General features: G+C 39.2%; 1 protein-coding gene across 2 annotated transcripts in view; it reads right to left on the bottom strand.

The window, feature by feature from the left end:
• The window catches only part of FNIP1 (folliculin interacting protein 1), a 145,161-nt gene that overhangs the window by 63,788 nt on the left and 63,739 nt on the right, over positions 1–17,634 (bottom strand). For both annotated transcript variants that reach the window (XM_073620691.1, XM_073620692.1), the window contains exon 3: positions 2,563–2,694. In XM_073620691.1, coding sequence (XP_073476792.1) covers positions 2,563–2,694 — 132 coding nt within the window. The remainder of the gene's footprint in view (positions 1–2,562; positions 2,695–17,634) is intronic.

Below are 17,634 nucleotides of genomic sequence, written 5' to 3'. Positions count from 1 at the left end.
GTAAGAATTTTTGTATTTTTTTTTTTTTTAAGAAAAAAAAAAAGCCGCACTTTAAGGTTTCTGGTATCCGTGTTCTCAGAACCCCACAATGTGTATTGTTCAAAGACTCCCAGACACTCCCAAACCTTAATGTTCTGTATACTACTGGCAGCCAATATCACAATCGTGACCTGAAAGAATTCAGTGACCTCTTATTCTATGGTCAAACATAAGGTGTCTTGGATAATGACCCATGAAAGGTTAGCCAGTACATGCCTTGTTTGTTTCCTAATCCAAGACGATATTATTGCCCTTCTTCTTACTGCTTTTTCTCTTCTACTTTTCCTTTGTTCTTTACATGGGCCTCCAGCCAAACTTCAGTTTTACCCATGGTCCTCTTTTGTGACAACCATATTTCCTTTTATTGATCAAAAAGACCTTTATAGCAGCCTTGATATTGCATACTAGCAATCTTTTTGGCTGTACTGTGTAATATTTTATCATATATTTTTGGGTGCCATTGTAATGAGATAATCAATGTTATTCACCGGTCAGTGGTCATAATACAATGGTTGATCGGTGTAAGTCCTCCATTTAAATCTATTAAAGAATACAGAGGTTTTCTGGACTACTATGTCTATATGACTGTGAGGTCCAATCTGTCAACATGTTATCCTTTTCTAATTTTTTTTTTCTTCAAAAAAATGTAAGTGAAAGAAAAAGAATGCGGAGGTGTCGTACACAACAACCAACCAATAAGGTTGGAGGTGTAATCTTCACAGGGATAATTAAAACACAAAACAGAGAATATGACTCTAGAGAATCAATCACTGCTATTTAAGGCCCATTCACAACAGCGACTATATACACCAAAAAGATTTCTAAAAACTTTTTTTCCTTTTAGATAAAAATTCAGCAGACTAAAATGTTTTGGCAATTTTCTTCCCCTTGTAGGTTTTGTTCAAGTAATGAGATTCACCCCAGTTTGACGGAAACAGCCATTTGTGGACTTGTGATACAAAGTATCCCAGAGCAGTGAATAGTTTGAGCCAGCATAAAGCACAAGTCAGGGAATGATGTTGTTACGGATCAGATCATATTCTTAAAGCAGCATAATAATCAATCTTCAGCTTCACTTAAAATAACACAAACCTGAATTGTTACAAAGAGATAGCTGCAGGGTTACTATTTTAGGGACGCTGTAATAAGATGCTTGTGATCTCTGCAGGTTCTCTTGACAGGAAGAATATTTATCTGCATCAGATGACTGCCTTCTCCTCTGGCCAAAACCCCTTCTCTTATGCAAAATATAACTCAAGCCAAGTGAGGAGATCCCAAACCAAGAGCCAGAAGAACAACTCAGCATTCAACAGTCACATGTGCTTGCGGTTTAACTCCTTGCCTGCCGTAAGCATGAAATACCAAATATATTTGGAATGACTGCCAAAGTCAGCATTCCATTGTTGATACTAAACCCTTTAACTAATGCTAGGACATACAGCTTGTTTAACAACATTCAAACTAAACTGTGAACCCGAAAAACACAAATTGCTTAAATATATCCATCTGTAGCTGTCTCCCACCTAAAAAGAACCTCCTCCTAACCATGGGTTTGTATTAATTTCCATTGCACGCCAGATGTCAGCTTTCAGCCTGCAAATTGTAACCCAGTACTGTAGACAGATCGTTTTTAGGTACAAACAATTACGGGATCCAAGATGTGTGTACCTGGAGTCTTTTTTGCTGTAATAGGAAGATGACATTAGTAAAACAAACTGGAATTCACGGGAAAAAAAATATATGGTAAAAAGAGATCTTGTTTCCAACAATAGCCAGATTATTTTATTTTCAAGACTGTACTAAAACTTGGTTGGAATGTGCCTCGTTGTTAAAGAGGAACACTAAAAGCTGCGCCCACCCCCCCCCCCCCCCTCCAAAAAAAGGCAGAAGGCAAAGGACTAGCCAAAAGTAGACAGTGGGGTTGCCCTGCAGCGGATCTTTTCCCCTTTAACCCCTCCATGACCAAGCCCTTTTTCTTTTCCACATTTTCCGTTCAGGTACTCATTACACAAGTCTAAAACTCCCTTTCCATGCTCAGATTGTGCTTCAGAGACCACTGACAGGTGGTGAGGAAGCGATGCGACACCTCCTCACCACCTGCTTTAACCCCATTTTTGCTGACAAACGTTCCACAACCGTGTGCATTGCTCACGGTTGCAGAGCATTTGTGATGCTCCCCTATTTGCTTGAATGTGTAAGTGTTTGGTGGGCATGCCACCCGCCGATTGCTACATGTCGGGTTGCGAGACTTTGCAGCAGTTGCGAAGCATGAACACAGCATGTAAACACCCCCATCTGCTGCCTATTGCAGCATAAAAGGGGAGGGGCAAACATGCAACTTTTGCCGCCCCCCCCCCAACCACATATCTTAATGGAGCCTAACAGATGTGTTTCCTTTGTGCTAGTCTTACATTACGGTATTTAGTATTGAGGTTATAAATTGTATATTAAACTACCATTTCACTAAGATTTTACTGCTGCTGTTTGAATAATTTCTCAACAGAAACAAACAAAATTAACTACCTGGTATTTGGGGCATTGTTCTTTTGTGTCAGAAGAGTTAGCCGAACTATCTAAAGATGAAGAGCTGTCGCCTCCAGGTCTGAGCTGGCAACACTTCCCGAACACCCTCACTGGAGCATCGCTCACAAGTTTCTGTGGAAACAGAATGGAAAAAAAAGAAATGTTAGCTCATTTCTGAAAATCTCTGCACAGAATGAAACAAGACACTCAAACATTCATTTCCCAGAGTCACCCACAGGCCACAATACATTCTATATCTCTATACAGGGCAGAGCAGGTGCAGAATGCCTTTCTAGCTGGGTCTCACGTGCTTCTTTTGTATCTCCTGATCTCAAACTAATTCCACAGTATAACCAGAGGATGAAGAGCATTAGAGGTTTCATCACATGAGGTCTTAGTGGCAGGGATAATGGGAGATACTTCTAAAACTAACACAAGGTACAAATAAAACATTTAGAAAAAAAATACATTGCATAAAATGCTTCTCTAATGGCACCAAATCACTTTTACATCAAATGCATCTGTTCTGATTTCCAGGGGATCAGTGAACAGTTGCCCTGCGGAATTGTTGTTGAACTGTACTTTTGTGACGCCTGTGTCTGTTCAGTTTGCCCTCTAGGAGTTTAAAATGACCCATGTCTACGGGCAGACAAATGTAACAAAAGTGCATCCACTTACATCAGAGTACATCAGAGTACCTCAGATTTATCACCTTTCTGTCCAAAAAAATGGAGAAAGATGCAGATCTTTTCCATTGTTTTCTTTTTTTTTTGTACCTAGATGAACTTGCCTAGAATCTGGTACCTAGAACCTGCATGGGATCAGGTAAGCTACACATAACCTCCCCACTCCTGCATAGCGAAGTACAAGTGATATAGAACTGCCTTTGGCCAGTTCTTACGTTGTGAGGAAGATGCCCAGTTTTTTAGTACCCCTCTTTAAGCATTTCCTTTAGTTTTGGTAAGAAATTAGGTTAATAAAATCCAGTGGCGCTGCTTCTGTATTTGGACATACTAAAGTAAAATGTATAACAATGTTATAAAAATGACTATGCTATATAATATAATGCTACACTATGCTATAATATAAACATACTTAAACGTACGTTCCACTCATCAAGGAAGATTCAAAAGCAAATGAAATTATGAATTAAAATAAAATCTATTCAAGTATGCAAGCTTAACGCAATAAAAAGTGCCTTCTATCGCTCTCAGCCTCCACCACATCTCTCTGTTAGAGGGTGACTACATTCGTTCTCCATGGTTCTACTGTAAGTGGGAATGTGGACTACTCTATTGTTGCTCGCTCTGGAGATGGACTAGGGATCATGGACTATGGGATTTGTAGAGTGAATAGAGCAGTGCACATGACCACAACTAATGCACACTGCTTGTTCCAAATAAACAGAAGTGAGAGGGAAAATGAGACTTTTGGGAGCTCACAGAGATAATTACAAGGAGGTAGAAAAACAAAGACATGACAAAGAATATTAAAGGGCCTTTAACCACTTCGGCCCTGGAAGATTTTACCCCATTCCTGACCAGTGCACTTTATACAATTTGGCACTTTGTCACTTTAACCGACAATTGCGCGGTCGTGCGACACTGTACCCAAACGAAATTTGCGTCCTTTTAATTTCCCACAAATAGAGCTTTCTTTTGGTGGTATTTGATCACCTCTGTGGTTTTTATTTTTTGCGCTATAAACAAAAAAAGACATACAATTTTGAAAAAAAATAAATAAATACATTTTTTTTTACTTTCTGCTATAATAAATATCCCCCCAAAAAATATATAAAAAACAAAATTTCTTCCTCAGTTTAGACTGATATGTATTCTACATATTTTTGGCAAAAAAATAAATCGCAATAAGCGTATATTGATTGGTTTGCGCAAAAGTTATAGCGTCTACAAAATAGGGGATAGAATTATGGAATTTTTATTATTTTTTTTTTAATTAGTAATGGCTGTGATCTGCGATTTTTATTGGGACTGTGACATTATGGCGGACAGATTGGACACTTCTGATACTATTTTGGGACCATTTACTTTTTACAGCGACCAGAGCTAAAAAATAGCCACTGATTACTGTATAAGGGGTTGAGTGTGTTCCTTCAGCGTGTTCTAACTGTAGGGGGGATGGGCTACCACTGACACGGCAGAGATCGATGTTCCCGATGACAGGAAATGGTAGATCTGTCATGTCACTAGGCAGAACAGGGAAATGCCTTGTTTACATAGGCAGTTCCCTGTTCTGCCTCTCCTCGCCGTGATCACGGACCGCCGGTGGACATGAAGTCCACAGGACCCGCGAGCACGCTCCTGCTTTTGCGGACCAACGTACAGGTACGTCAGTTTGCGCAGGCGTGCCATTCTGTCGACGTATATCGGCGTGAGCCGGTCGGCAAGCGGTTAAGTAGTGAATGTGTATAGATTATTTTTGGAGAATACAGATACTATTTAGTGTCACTTTAACTAAAACTGCCAGGGGGGAAAAAAAAAGCAGTGTTCATTTTGTCAACCAAAATATTTTCGTCATAGTTTTCATCAGCTGCATGTTTTTAGTGACAAAAACTAAACGAGAATAAAATTTGAGTCAATTGATGAAAACCATGACGAAAATCTATTCCAATTTTCATTTAGTCACGTTTTAGTTGACTAAAATCTAAAGGGTTTAGTGAAATTGTAATGCATTATTTAAGCATTCCTCTAGAATTTCCAAACTCATATACTTCTGGAGTAAAAATCTAACAAGTTATTATTTATACATGGGTCAGTCCACATACATGGTAAACAGTATATACGAGTTTACCATGTATGTGGACTGACCCATGTTCACATTGTATGCATATTTTATCGGCCTGTATTTATTGCTGTTGTGTCTTACATATGCAGCAAACTGTAATAAATCTACTTTTACACTATCATGATATGTTTTTTGGCTTACCATATTCACCTCATTTAAAGTCCCAGGGCAAACCCCATGTATATATGTATTGTAATATGGATGGAGGTGATGTTGGGGTGACACCAGACCTTATATTATGTTACTAAAATACAACTAAAACAATTCAGGTGACTAAAACTAAAATGGCATTTTAGTCAAAAAGACTGAGTAAAACATAATTAAAATTTGACGTCAAAATTAACATTGGAAAAACAACACCCGATATTTACATTCTTGAACAACACTGACTGGTTCTCTTTAAGAAACTTAACATTAGAAATGTTTTGACACACTATTAACAAGATGCTGTGAAGGCATTTTTGGACAGTCAGTTATCTGTCTGGTGACTTTGCCAGCTTCTGTATCCACATGGAATGCAACTGGACAGGTCTCGCTTTCAAGATATGTATGAGCCTGGTACAAGGTTACAGAACCATCGGCTACATTCCATGTCATTGCCGTCCATCAAAGAGCAATCCTAACTTTCATCCATTCCTTTCAGGACTGCTCGGCAATAAAAATGACACGTACATTGCTGCTGTTGCACAACAACACATCTTCTGTGTCACGTTCCTTCTCAATCCACAACTCGGAATGGAAAATCCCATTGGATAATAACCGCATCAATTTTTGTATGCCTTCATCGTGTGATTGGATTCCTTGTTTTATAATGACCTAGACATTCTGTATGTATAGCACAGATTTTGTGAGCAAACTAAAATCCAATTCACCCTTAGCTTTTGAACCAGCCTGTTAAAAAGTACATAAATGATGCAATGTGAAAATGATCTGATCTTTTACATAATATTTTTGTTCTCTTTCAAGTAAATGCCAACACTGTTTTGCTCACACAGCACCCACATATGTTCCAGAAATAGATGCTGGCTATCAGAATAGTGAATTATGTTTCGGAGCCTGGCACAAGCCAGGAAATCCTGGCCACTACAGCCATGCTTAGTACTACATGGGTATCCTCAAATTCTGGGGATAGGTATCAGGCTTTGCTTTAAACAAATTTTCAGGTCACTGATATTGAAGAACACGAATAAAAAGCATGGTCTTGTTTAACAGGTTAGTATGAATAAACCTAAAAAAGTTGTATTGCCAAATAACACTTTATGTGCTCATTTGGACAATACATTATAAAAACTGTGTGGTCATTTAAGTGCTTGTAACATCCTTCTCACATAGCCCGTGCCCACTGGTCACCATGAAGGTTGACGCTCATACAGAATATTCTTTTTAAGGTCATATGTGCCCAAAATGGTTTGCTTCCAGTCATGTTCTTTCACTGCTTTTTTTTTTTTTTCTTAACTGACCTGCTGCATAATAAGCATTAGAATAAAGGAAAAACAAGTGTACAATATACATTTTTAAACCGTAAAAACCTGTAAAGTGTAAAAAGAAATCTAGTAAATAGATGTCCAAATAATTTCCATGCAAAGTATCTTTTCACAATGTTTAGTACATGTTGTTCAGATGGACCGATATATGAAGTGTGTGTGTCATAATTAGCCAGGCCTGCCTAAGCAATGCCTTGGGTGACTCATAGATAACATCTGCTCCGAACAGCCAAAAGGAGTTTGAAGGGAGTATATGGTGCTGGGGCAGATAGGGTAACATGAACCTGACAGAACACCCCTCCTATATGGGCAAATCACAGGTTCACACCCTTACTTACTTTTCGTCCAAGATAAGTTGCCCTGTAATTAATTCCCCTACCTCTTCGAGTGAAGGCTACCCAGTAACATACTTACCTTCAGCCCTGATCCAACAATATTCACTGTGTAGCTCTGTAAGGTGTACCAAAGCCTTTTCAAACAAACATTGCCTTCCCAGGGGGCATCAGTATGCCCAGGACTACATCAACAGTGCCTTCATGGAAACCAGAAAGTAGACACAGGAGATATTGGTAAATCGAAAAACGTAAAAAAAATTAAAAAAACAACACAGTGATAGAGGATTTCACATCAGTGTGCATGCTGTATTAATTTTAATAAAATAGTGGAAAGCAGCATGGTGAGCCAAGACTGAGTCAAAGTACAAAGTACAAGGTTGGATTTTCCAAAATACAATATATTATACCAAAACATTGGAGGCTGCAAACATCTTGTTTAGCGGTCTTCATTTTCCAGGACCCGAATTATGCTCATTTATGAATCAGTCTTACACATGGGCAGCAGAAAAAAAAAAAGTCTAGTTGGCTACTAAATGAAGCCTTCATTTTCCGTGCATTGTAAGGCTGATTACCAACTAGGAGAGGAATTTAGTACAGTGTAATGAGAAATCCAGACTAGCTGTTATAACAATGGCTCATCTCACATGTTCATGTATGACTCATATTCTCATGTGATTCCACAGATCAATATAGCTTCCTACGCTCCAAAAGCCAGCTAAATCCTTGTGGAAGATTTGGTTGGATGCCCATTAAACTATTATCTAAACATATACAATAACTGCCCTTTAAAGCAAACAGGTTCATTTTAATGGCTACTTATACGAACATTCTTCTGACTTAGTTTGGCTGCCTTGAGTGAACAGAAGATAATGTAATCCCAAAGTGACAGTGAAGGTATCTGAATAGACAGAGAAGAGCTGTTATGTGACAGGAAGGAGAGTATCCTGTGCCAGGTACCTGGAAATAAAAAATGAACCTGCAGTCAACAAAGCAGGGATAAGGGATGGGAAGGTACATATAAGCTGATGGCGGCACCCCAAATAAAATGTATGCCTAGTTTTCTAGTTTTGGAAAAAGTGAGGAAGGATTGAACTATGGTCTTATTTTTTTATTGTTACCCTAGGATTCTGTTAGAGCAGTCTCTCTCAACCAGGGTTTCAAAAAGACCCTAGGGATCCTCCAGAAGTAACCACTGGCACAAACTTTTTAGCCATATGTAAAGGGGGGAAAAAACATTTTAGGGCCCATACACATTAGGGGGCTGGGAAAAAAAAATCCAAAATCTCTGGGAGAAAAATCAGCATAAAAAATGCTTACAGTGGCTCATATTGCACAAGCGTTTACTGTATATACATTTATGGGCATTTGCTTTTATAAGCTTTTTTTCCCCCCAAAAAAATGCCCGCCCCCCCACTCATTTTTTCACCATAATCAATGTACACTTGAAAATGCTGAATGCTCCTAAGCACCGTGTTTATTCGCATCAAGCATTTTTTTCTGCCAGAAGCCCCTCTGAAAAAAACCCTTGTGATGTTTTTCAGGCTGAAAACACTCCTCTGCAAATATGCCTGTAAATGCCCAAATGTGCATGGACCAAAAGGAGTGTGCTTGAGGCCTTAGGTAATTTTCACCTCTAAAAACATCTCTTAAGAGATTAGCTTTCATGTTTCCTGGATACTATATTACAACGGATAATTTATAACAATATAGTAATGTCAATATCTCCTTAAATATGCAACCCTAGAGTTACACATATTTTCTTGAAGCTTGTAACCGATATTGTCTATTTGTTTATTATGCAAAATTTATAATAAAAATTATTGAAACATAAAAAACAACATCTTAACAAATATAAAATATTTGATTTTCTCAAAAGATGAAAGTCAGTTTATATAGAGATACTTTGGAGTGTTAACAGAAGCTTTTATACATAACCCTTTTCGGTTAGTTTTAGGTTTCCTGATCTATTTAGAAACATATTTGCTCATGTACCTATTTACACACACACACACACACAATCTGGTTATTAATTAGCAGATGCGAACCACCCCATTGCTCACACACAGGCTGACACACACAGAGCAAACAGGGTGGAGTCTGAGAGAAGCAGTCATATGATCGCTGTAGAGCCTCGTGAACTAACACTGCAATTTATCTCTGACCCGACAAACAAAATTCTGGCTACGCTCAGCAAGCATGTGACAGACACCACACTGATTTAGCTGGCTACTAGAAACCAGCACACTCTCCAGATCACAAACAACTGTCTTCCCAGGGACAAGGTGGTTATTGCACAAGAAATTTTAGTAAACCCAGTACATATGAATTGCAGAAGCAAAGCTGTCAGAAGTGGTTAGCTACGTACATAGAGGGAAGAATGGGGAAATCTGGGATTTTTAGTTTAGGCAGTTTTAAAAATATAGAAAACTCCAAGCCCGATAATAGATGCTATCTCTTGATTTTAAATGCCATGCCAACATTGTCCCCTAATGCTGGCTACACAAACTGCAATTATCAATTTAAAGCAACTTTCAGTTACAAAAATTAAACAGATTAGTGCAATTTACCAACAATGGTTTCTGAAGCTGAAGTAAAATTATTTCAATCATTGGAGCAAGGTAGCTTTGATTCATGTAGTTGCCTTTCCAATTGAAAACTGACTGAAATTACCTAAAAACGTAATTTATGAACAGCATTAAATAGTACACCCTATTTTTCCAGGGATAAGATACTGATGGTAGGACTTGCTTTGTGGTTAGCTTCTTCTGAAATGTTTCCCTTTCTTTGTTATCATACATCCTTGATTGCTGTCCTAAATTTGCAAAGCCTTGTACACACGGGCTGAAAATCAGTAGATGTTGGCTTCTGTTGAATGGGCATACTGGAAACCCAGCATTCGATCGAAAGACCACTTCTGGGCAGACTTCTCTGGGCAGTAGATGGGTGTACCTGGGTCCCACTGCTTTCCACCAGTTCTGCGCTGATGGCACTGCTGGACTTCTTCCGATGTGGAAGGGAAATAAACATGATGTGTCTTTCATCTGCTGCATCAAGTTTCCTTGGCTGACCACTGTGTCTACAGTCCTCAACGCTGTCCGTTTCTTTGTGCTTTTTCAAAAGAGATCTTTAAACATTGGCATTGGACTTTACTGGCATGAAGTAGAACGCAATGGTGCATAAAAATATACAATATTTTATTGCAGAACAATAAAATACATCTAAGACCAAAAAAAATGTTGATACGAACATATTGTATTTGTTGCATAGCTAAACACCACATTATACGCTATACAGTATAAAATATTTTATTAACACAGAGGCTAATTGCCTTACAAAAAGGCTTGTGGGAAAAAGTCCTCTGGGGTCAACACGTTTCCCATTTCTACTTCTTCAGGACACGCACAAAATAGCAGTGGTAACTGAAAAAGTAAAAAAAAAAAAAAAAAAAAAAAGTCTACCTGCCTGGCGGTTCTCCCTGTGATGCACTTGTCTGCACTGTGGTCTGCTTAGGTGAGATAGCTAGTCATCTGCCATTTTTCTATTTAACTTGGTCCTTTCTGCTGTGGGGTCTTAACTGGCTTTTCATTGTGCTATGTTTTATAGCTGGCATGGAATTGGTGGTGCCTACATTGCTATAGCCCCATGTGGGGAGCCCTTAGCAACTGGTATGCTGTAATGGTGATGATCTGTGCTTTTGTGTTTTTTAATAACCTGCATGTAGACACCACTCGCTATATAATCCTTATTCCAACATTTGGTGGATTCCACATCAGACTCATAAGGTCAGCATTTTGTCTTGTTTCCCCTCGTCTATCCCTGTGGAGTATTCATCATAATGTGGTCCAGGCTAATTAATTCTTTCATACATGAATTTGACATTTATATTTTTATTATAGATTTGTGTATCATGGGGGTTGATCTAAGACCTGTTCAGATTGGTGTGGTAATTCTATGAATGAAGGTTTACCATCTACCCATTTTTAGGTATGTGTAGGTAAAACACTGGGGAGTTGATTTGCTTACAGGTTTGAATTTTTTCCCTTATTTATGGCACCATTATGTTGTGTTGCAGTATTCATATTGACATTTTGACTGCCGCCTCCCTCGCCTCCTAATACTCCGGTGCCCACCCAGGGGTATCTTGCATACTTCCAATCCCACACATATGTAAGGTGTTAACCATATGAATTGAATTCAGCTGTAGAGCCCATTCACACAGGGGCAACTTTGGATCCGACTTCAAGTCGCCTCTAGTCGCTTCAAGTCGCGCTACATGAATAAATCAATGTAAGTGAATGGATCTGTCTTAATGCACACTACTGCAGTCGCTCCGACTTCAGAAAAGGTTCCTGTACTACTTCAATCCGACTTGAAGGCAACTTGTACCCATTGATTTCAATGGAAGTTGCCTCCAAGTCTGATCACTGTTCATACTGAGGCAACTTTACAGGAAGCAGAAAGGAAACAGAAAGTAATTTCCTCCACTAAACAGCCAGCCCCCTCCTTCTCACACACAGCTGATAAGCTCTGATTGGCCACTTGTAAAGTTCCCTGTCCTGGAGGCGACTTCAAGTTGTGTTGTAAGTTGCCCCAAGTCGTGCTGTGATTCATACTCAAGTCGTGTCCAAGTTGCCTCCCAAAGTCGTGCTGGAAGTCGTGTTGCCCCTGTGTGAATGGACTCTTAGAATGTAAATGAATATGCAATTTTGACATACATACATTTCAATTATTCTTTTACTTTTTTAACTTGTTCAGGTACCACTGCTAATTTTCTCATGTGTCCTGAAAAAGGGGAAACGCATTCACCCATGAGGACTTATTTTCACATAACAGTCTTTTATAAAGCAATTAGCCTCTGTGTGAATACAATATGAAACTGATGATCATTAGCACCTGCTTGCTATAACTGGTTAACCATATATCTGACTCTGAACCTACAAAATCCCTGACTTTACGCAAGTGTTCAAACTGTGCACGTGTAAGAATTCATGCTGGTTTGAAGCCAAAGGGTAGTCACAGCAAATATTGATTTGATTTAGATTTTTGGTCTGTTCGCTAAATTTCCATTTTGTAAATTCATAAAAAAGAAACAAACAATTAAAAGATATTTTTGAAAGCATTCCTTACTTTACAGCATTTCTTCACACCTGCCTAAAACTTTTGCACAGTACTGTAGAATAAATAGATAGATAGATAGATAGATAGATAGATAGATAGATAGATAGATAGATAGATAGATAGATAGATAGATAGATAGTTTTAGACACACAAGATCAAGTGTCTTGACAAGGTTGCAAGGTGCGATGTGGCATTATAGAGACAAGTCCAATAAGCACATAGCAGTTCCTCCCCGAGCCATATGATCCTTAGTGTGGAATAGCTGAATCCAGCAGGGCAGCAGTCAGCATATTCCGGATACTACCTGTCAGCGACTTCCAAGCTACAAATCATGCTTAAAACGTAGAACTCTGGCAATCGGTGCTGACCAGTACTTACACCTTTCTGCTGACTGATGCCTATGAACAAAGTGAATTATTACCACCCAAGGCCAACAATTTGGTCACAACCAACATGAGGATCAGTTCACTTTTTATGAGCCATACTAGCTGAAAATGTATACGGGTTCACAAACCTTTAAGAACTGAGTGTTCAGTGTTGCCAAAGTTCCTCCTTCTAAATTCAGATTGGCCACCTTTTATCCTGACCAGCTGGGCCACAAAAGCAGTGGCAACAGCTGCAAAGGCAGAACGCCTGCACCCTCGGCCAGGTCATGAAATGCGGTTTTGTTTTGAAAAATGCAGACAGAAGCTTAAAAATAGAATTTTAAATATATCTTAATCTACAGGGTTTGGCTTCTAGCAAATATACATGAGGCTACACAAAAAGTTCGGAAGTGTCTGGTTATTTGGCAGCTTGGTTTAACCCTTTGCAGTAGGACGGAGTGCTGTAAAAACACTGGAGACTGACAGGGTAACAGAACTGTAATACGGAGCCACATCAATCATAGCAAGATGTTAATGATGCAAAGTGATGCAACAAGGTTTAACTAGTAGATAAACAAGAGTCTGCTAAATAAAAAAATAAAAAAATGCCAATATATTTAAAAACAATCTGATTCATTACAACAATTAGCATCCCATGACATTGACAGAGTTATGTGAGCTTTTAAAAAAAGCCAGTGATCAATTACCTCTCGCTGATGGTCATGGAATTTTTGGAGGAGTTCTGAATGTCTTGTGACAGATCACATCCTAAAAATAAGGTTTAAAAAACTCCACACCTACATGCAATAAATTCTACTTTGGTCTGAGCAGAGTGAATGAGTCCAAAAACACAGGCAATGAAGAAGAAGGGCACAAGGATTCTTACACTGAATCCAAATCCTGCTATGTCAAATTAGCACAGATACTTTAAAGTTGGCACCAAAAACCTAAACAGTCATGTGCAATGTTCATACCTGTGGCTAAGATACTTCACAAAGATCATACAGCAATTTTTCAAGATGCACATAATTCACAAAAAAACTTTTGGCATAAATATGGTCTACATTATAGAGTTCATTTTGATGTCAAATTTCTATTTAGTTTTAGTCATAGTCTTTAGGCCCCTTTCACACTGGGGTGGTGGGGGCGTCGGCGGTAAAACAGCGCTATTTTTAGCGCTATTTTACCGTCGTTTTTGCGGCTGTATTTAACCCCCGCTGGCGGCCGAAAAAGGGTTAAACCCGCTCGTACAGCGCGGCTATAGCCGCGGTATTACCGCGGTATAGCCGCGCTGTCCCATTGATTTCAATGGGCAGGAGCAGTGAACACACCGCTCCTTCACCGCTCCAAAGATGCGGCTTGCAGGACTTTTTTTACCGTCCTGCCAGCGCACCGCACGGGCTTTCACACTGAACAAACAGCGGAGGCTGTTTAACGCCTGCAAACCGCCCCAGTGTGAAAGGGGCCTTAGACTTAAATGCCATTTAAATGCCATTTTAGTTTTAGCCATATTTCAGTCATCTGAATTGTCATAATTTGAGCGGTATTTTAGTCAACTAAAATCTCCAGTATCATAAACAAAAATATTGCTTTTTGACAAACAGAAGTGCAACTTTATTTTTTATTTTTTAAATAAAAATAAAATAATGTGGTGTCATAAGTGTGCATAAGTGCACACCTGCCATCATTTAGAGTGCCTCTGATTAACCCCAAATAAAGTTCAGCTGTTCTAGTAGGTCTTTCCTGACATTTTCTTAGTCGCACCCTACAGCAAAAGCCATGGTCCACAGAGAGCTTCCAAAGCATCAGAGGGATCTCATTGTTAAAAAAGGTATTAGTCAGGAGAAGGGTACAAAAGAATTTCCAAGGCATTAGATATGGTACATATGGTAGACATGGAACACAGTGAAGACAGTCATCATCAAGTGGAGAAAATATGGCACAACAGTGACATTACCAAGAACTGGACGTCCCTCCAAAATTGATGAAAAGACGAGAAGAAAACTGGTAAGGGAGACTACCAAGAATATCTGACAAGTACTGGCTGTGTGGCACATGTGACAACAAGCGCCGTATTCTTCATATGTCTGGACTATGGAGTAGAGTGGCAAGATGGAAGCCTTTACTTCCAGGCCCGGCTAAATTTTGCAAAAACACATCTGAAGTCTCCCAAAAGCATGTGGGAAAATGTGTTGTGGTCCGATGAAACCAAGGTTGAACTTTTTGGCCATAATTCCAAAAGATATATTTGGCACAAAGACAACACTGCACATCACCAAAAGAACACCATACCCACAGTGAAGCATGGTGGTGGCAGCATCATCCTTTTCTTCAGCTGGATCCAGGGCCTTAGTAAAAAAGGTAGAGGAAATTATGAACCGTTCCAAATACCAGTCAATATTGGCCCAAAACCTTCAGGCTTCTGCTAGAAAGCTGAACATGAAAAGGAACTTCATCTTTCAGCATGACAATGACCCAAAGCATATATCCAAATTAACAAAGGAATGGCTTCACCAGAAGAAGATTAAAGTTTTGGAATGGCCCAGCCAGAGCCCAGACCTGAATCAGATTGAAAATCTGTGGGGAGATCTGAAGAGGGCTGTGCATAGGAGATGCCCTTGCAATCTGACAGATTTGGAGTGTTTTTGCAAAGAAGAGTGGGCAAATATTGCCAAGTCAAGATGTGCCCTGCTGATAAGACTCCTACCCAAAAAGACTGAGTGCTGTAATAAAATCAAAAGGTGTTTCAGCAAAGTATTATGCCCCGTATACACGGTCGGACTTTGTTTGGACATTCCGACAACAAAATCCATGGATTTTTTCCTACGGATGTTGGCTCAAACTTGTCTTGCATACACACGGTCACACAAAGTTGTCGGAAAATCAGATCGTTCTAAACGCGGTGACGTAAAACACGTACGTTGGGATTATAAACGGGGCAGTGGCCAATAGCTTTCATCTCTTTATTTATTCTGAGCTTGCGTGGCACTTTGTCCGTCGGATTTGTGTACACACGATCGGAATTTCCGACAACGGATTTTGTTGTCGGAAAATTTTATATCCTGCTCTCAAACTTTGTGTGTGTCGGAAAAGCCGATGGAAAATGTGTGATGGAGCCTACACACGGTCGGAATTTCCGACAACAAGGTCCTATCACACATTTTCCGGCGGAAAATCCGACCGTGTGTATGGGGCATAAGTTTAAGGGTGTGCACACGTATGCAACCATATTATTTTGTTTTTTTATTTTTACTTCTCTCTACCAAAAAGATTTCAGTTTGTTGTTCAATTGAGTTGTAAAGTTTATAGGTCACATTAAGGGACGGTTCCCACTGGTGCGATGTCCAACATCGCATGTGATTCGCGCCGCACTGCAAATCACATATGATCTCTGTGCGATGCGATTTCAGCCATACAGATAGTCCTTAAGGTGGAAAAAGTTCTGAAATTATTTAGTTTTGTCTCATGTTTTTACATCACAGAAACCTGACAATTTAACAGGGGTGTGTAGACATTTTTATATCCACTGAATTTCCGGAATATTAAAACGTTAACAGTTCTCGGTTAATAATGAAAACAAGTATCATCTTTATAAATAAAACCAAGTTTCGTAAAAAAAAAAAAGGATACGCTAGTGCTTTTTGACCACTGTTCATTTTGATGTCAAATTTCGATATAGTTTTAACCACTTACGGACCGCCCACCGCAGTTTTACGGGGGCTGTTTGAAGGAGGATATCGTTGTTATGGCAGCAGCTAGCTGCCATAACCCCAGTATCCTCGTCTCCAGCAGGCGGTCGGCGACAAAATAAAAGTGGTCTCTGCGGCGGATTCGTCGCAAGATCACTTTTAAATCGGTGGCGGGAGAGGGGGCCCCGATCCCGCCGCGAACCGGTGCTCTCCGCCGCTTACCAGAGCCGTCGGCAGCGGCGGAGGCGACTGCGTCTGACACTGAAAAAACGTCACTTCCGCCCATACCACTTAAAGCCACATTTTTTCAATGTAGTTTTTTCAAATGACAATTTCTTTTTATTGCATTTAAGTCCAAATATGAGATCTGTGGACTTTTTGACCCCAGATCTCATATTTAGGAGGACCTGTCATGCTTTTTTCTATTACAAGGGATGTTTACATTCCTTGCAATAGGAATAAAAGTGATCCAATTTTTTATAAACAGTAAAAATAAAATAAAATAAATAAGAAAAAAAAAATTTTAGAACACCCCGTCCCGACGGGCTTGCGCACAGAAGTGAACGCATACGCGAGTAGCATCCGCATATGAAAATGGTGGTCAAATCACACATGTGAGGTATCGTCGCAATCGTTGGAGCAAGAGAAATAATTCTAGCCCTAGACCTCCTCTGTAACGCAAAACATGCAACCTATAGAATTTTTTAAATGACGCCTATGGAGATTTTTCGATTCCACGAGCAGGCGTAATTTTGAAGCATGACATGTTGGGTATCAAGTTACTCGGCGTAACATTATCTTTCATAATATATAAAAAAAAAAAATGGGCTAACTTTACTGTTGCCTTATTTTTTTATTCAAAAAAGTGATTTTTTTCCAAAAAATGTGCGCTTGTAAGACCGCTGCGCAAATAGGGTGTGAAAAAAAAAAGTATCGCAATGACCGCCATTTTATATAATGTTTGGGGGTTCTAAGCAATTTTCTAGCAAAAAAAACTGTTTTAAACATGTAAACACCAAAATCTCAAAATGAGGCTGGTCTTTAAGTGGTTAATCATAGCCTTTTGACTAAAATGCCATTTCAGTTTTAGTTGTACTTTAGTCATCTGAATTGAAACTGAATTTTATTTTCATTTAATTTGCATCACTGAAACAATGCAGCTGACAAAAATATTTTTTAATCAACGAAATTAACGATGCTTCATTATTGCTTGTTTTTTGTTAATTTATACTTTGCCATAAGTATAATTGATGCTTGGATTGGTCCAATTACTGAC

Source organism: Aquarana catesbeiana, linkage group LG03, assembly GCF_042186555.1.
Source record: "Aquarana catesbeiana isolate 2022-GZ linkage group LG03, ASM4218655v1, whole genome shotgun sequence".
Lineage (NCBI taxonomy): Eukaryota > Metazoa > Chordata > Amphibia > Anura > Ranidae > Aquarana > Aquarana catesbeiana.
The sequence above is the reverse complement of the archived record's forward strand: the minus strand, read 5'-3'. Positions and strand labels throughout refer to the sequence as shown.